At 41.5% G+C, this 3148-nt stretch overlaps 1 protein-coding gene across 1 annotated transcript; it reads left to right on the plus strand.

Annotated features, from left to right (window-relative positions):
* Positions 1-386: 386 nt before the first annotated feature.
* Positions 387-3148, plus strand: glulb (glutamate-ammonia ligase (glutamine synthase) b). Its single transcript, XM_018670084.2, has 7 exons — positions 387-548; positions 960-1142; positions 1265-1426; positions 1515-1661; positions 1762-1889; positions 1992-2191; positions 2298-3148. Exons 2-7 carry the CDS (start codon positions 977-979, stop codon positions 2614-2616), a joined length of 1122 nt encoding a protein of 373 aa, XP_018525600.1. The 5' UTR covers positions 387-548; positions 960-976; the 3' UTR covers positions 2617-3148.

Here is a 3148-nt window from a genome sequence, read left to right on the forward strand (position 1 = left end):
CTACATCAGTGAGTGTCCTTAGTTATATTTAAGCAGTGATAAATGTTTATCTGAATACTGGACACAGCTTAATAACAAAACAACATCTGAACCTCTGAGAACAAATTGTTCTGTTTCTAAGAAGCGGGTTTAGTGTCACTAGAGGGCGCATTACTTGTTTACCACCACCAAAGAACATCGTCTCCATCAAAATAAATACGTCTTTTTCTCTTCGCGTGTTACTTTTGAAATCCTGTTTGATTTGCTGTTTTTGATCCTTTTCGCGCAATTGTTTTTCACACATGTTGATAAAAGGTTAGTGAAAGTTAAAAGCCTCGCGGAGGATTTTCCCCTTTGTTATTCAACACAGTGCCTCCTGCATTTCCTCATCACGGACTGTTCACGTTTAGGTTCAACCAATCAGAAGCGACGGTGATGCTCAGCAGCTCTATAAATCCAACGTGAAAGCCGTGAGCGAAGTAGGAATGAACAACAATAGATCCCTCCAGATCGACCAAACACCTAAGGGCTCGTTTCAACTTTTGATATTTTTCTACACTTAACATAAGGTAAGGGAGTTTCGGACGTTTATTTATTAACAGTCATCTGCTGCTAGTTTTGTTTTCTGTAAGACTACTGCTTCAACTTTTCATCTGTTTCAACGTATTATTTAAATCTTCAGGTGTTTGCTTTCCTCCAGTATTCCTTCCTATTAAACAGTCTTCTGAATTAGAGCAGTAGATGAGCAGGTTGTTGCGTGCATCCTCGATGATAGTGTTGTTGACTGTTATACATTCTGTCACTGTAGTTATTCTGATTGGAGATTTTCCTTGTTAGTAACATTAATTTCAAGCTTTTGTGTCTGAGGGTGTTTGTTTTTTTTTTTTTTTTTTTTTTGGAGAGTATACCATCCAATATGTGCATCCAGATACAGTGGCTCTGCTGTGTGAAGCTTATCATGTGTCCTTTTCATTCTATAGGTTCTGGGGTCAGGAAAATGGCCACTTCAGCCAGTTCAAAGTTGAACAAAGCTGTTAAGCAGCAATACATGGCTCTCCCCCAAGGGGACATGGTTCAAGCCATGTACATTTGGATAGATGGTTCTGGAGAGGGACTACGCTGCAAGACTAGAACTTTGGATTCTGAACCCAAGACAATTGAGGGTAAGACCTGGACTTTAGTATGATCAATACCAAAAATCAGAACGGTATGTAATAAAACTAGTTATTAAATATATTTTTTAAGCTTTTGAAGTAGATTGATTTCAGTTGTTTTCTTCTGTTAGATCTTCCTGAGTGGAACTTTGACGGCTCCAGCACCTACCAGTCTGAGGGCTCCAACAGCGACATGTTCCTCATCCCTTCAGCCATGTTCAGGGACCCATTCAGAAAAGACCCCAACAAGCTGGTGCTTTGTGAAGTGCTCAAGTACAACCGCAAGCCAGCAGGTGAGCGTGGGAAGAGCTAACCTGAGCGTTAATGCAGTTAAAGCCGTCTCAGAGTCTTGTTACTTAATTTCTGGTGCTGTTGCAACAGAGACCAACCTGCGCCACTCCTGCAAACAGATCATGAGCATGGTAGAAAATAACCACCCGTGGTTCGGTATGGAGCAGGAGTACACCCTCCTCGGCACTGATGGACATCCCTTCGGCTGGCCCTCTAATGGCTTCCCAGGTCCACAAGGTGAGTGTCAGGTTTTCTGGCCAGTCTTATTGTTTATTGAAATAGAGCACATTAGAAATCCTAATGGCTGACTGGGTGTAGTTTTTTCCCACCTGATTAGGGCCTTATTATTGCGGAGTGGGAGCAGATAAGGCATATGGACGAGACATAGTGGAAGCACACTACAGAGCCTGCCTGTATGCTGGGGTTAAGATCTGTGGAACCAATGCTGAAGTCATGCCAGCTCAGGTATTGTCCCATTGTCTTTATTTATTTTTTCTGTTGTCACACTTTCATTGCAGGATGCATTTTCCAGTAATAATCAGTAATACTGTTTGTGTTGTGTTTCAGTGGGAGTTCCAGGTTGGACCTTGTGAAGGTATCAACATGGGGGACCATCTGTGGATTGCTCGCTTCATCCTTCACAGAGTGTGTGAAGATTTCGGTGTGGTGGCGTCCTTTGACCCAAAGCCTATCTCAGGGAACTGGAATGGTGCTGGCTGCCACACCAACTTCAGCACAAAGGAGATGCGAGATGACGGTGGACTGAAGTAAGGATGACTTTTATTCAGATTAGTGTATTAAATAATATATTAGAATAGTTTGATTTTGAATTTGGGGTTTGAGCGTGTTCCTAATCCCCTCTGTTCCACACAGAGTCATCGAAGAGGCGATCGAAAGGCTGTCAAAGAGACACAGGTATCACATCCGGACCTACGATCCCAGAGGCGGGTTGGACAATGCTAGACGCCTCACGGGTCATCACGAAACCTCGAACATTGATGAGTTCTCAGCCGGCGTGGCCAATCGAGGTGCCAGCATCCGCATCCCTCGCTCAGTGGGGCAGGACAAGAAGGGCTACTTCGAGGACCGCCGTCCATCTGCTAACTGTGATCCTTATATTGTCACAGAGGCTCTGGTCCGCACATGTTTACTGAAAGAAGAGGGAGAGGAGCCCACAGATTACAGTAAATGAACAGTCTATGACAAAGAGTCAGTACCAGTACTGTATTTAGCCTTGGTTCTATTTCAAGACTCAGTGGATTGATCCTTATCTTTCAGGTCTTTTATTTGAAAGATGAAATAATGTTATTCCTATATTATCTCTACATTAAGTTACATACACCTCTAATGTAAACACTACTTTTCTGTCAGCAGTTCATTCTGTTATGGTGTCATAGTAGCTAATAACTTGTATAGAAGTACATTACTATAATGTGTTTAACTTGTACTAATGAAAACTTTTATGTGCAGCAGGATTTTGCTGTAGATCTTGTAATTCTGACCCAAAGGATCCCAAAGGCATTTGAATGTTTTTAGCAGGCCTCTATCACAATAGTGGTTTTATCATGTTGTAGATAGTTGAGGTCATCATGTAAGCCAATCTACTTTTGTATGTTTGTTTTTTTTTTTTTTTTTTTTTTTATAATGCATGTCTGTTTTGTCTGTTTTTTCCATTTGTAATTGTCACTTGCAAAAAAATCTTTAATAAACAGCTAACATTTTTA

The sequence above is a fragment of the Lates calcarifer genome, linkage group LG17, assembly GCF_001640805.2.
Source record: "Lates calcarifer isolate ASB-BC8 linkage group LG17, TLL_Latcal_v3, whole genome shotgun sequence".
Lineage (NCBI taxonomy): Eukaryota > Metazoa > Chordata > Actinopteri > Centropomidae > Lates > Lates calcarifer.

Coding starts and splice junctions, on each gene's coding strand:
- glulb (XM_018670084.2), top strand. CDS start 977: ATGGCCACTTCAGCCAGTTCAAAGTTGAACAAAGCTGTTAAGCAGCAA. Junction 1,662..1,761: donor TGGCTTCCCAGGTCCACAAG/GTGAGTGTCAGG, acceptor CCACCTGATTAG/GGCCTTATTATTGCGGAGTG. Junction 2,192..2,297: donor CGAGATGACGGTGGACTGAA/GTAAGGATGACT, acceptor TGTTCCACACAG/AGTCATCGAAGAGGCGATCG.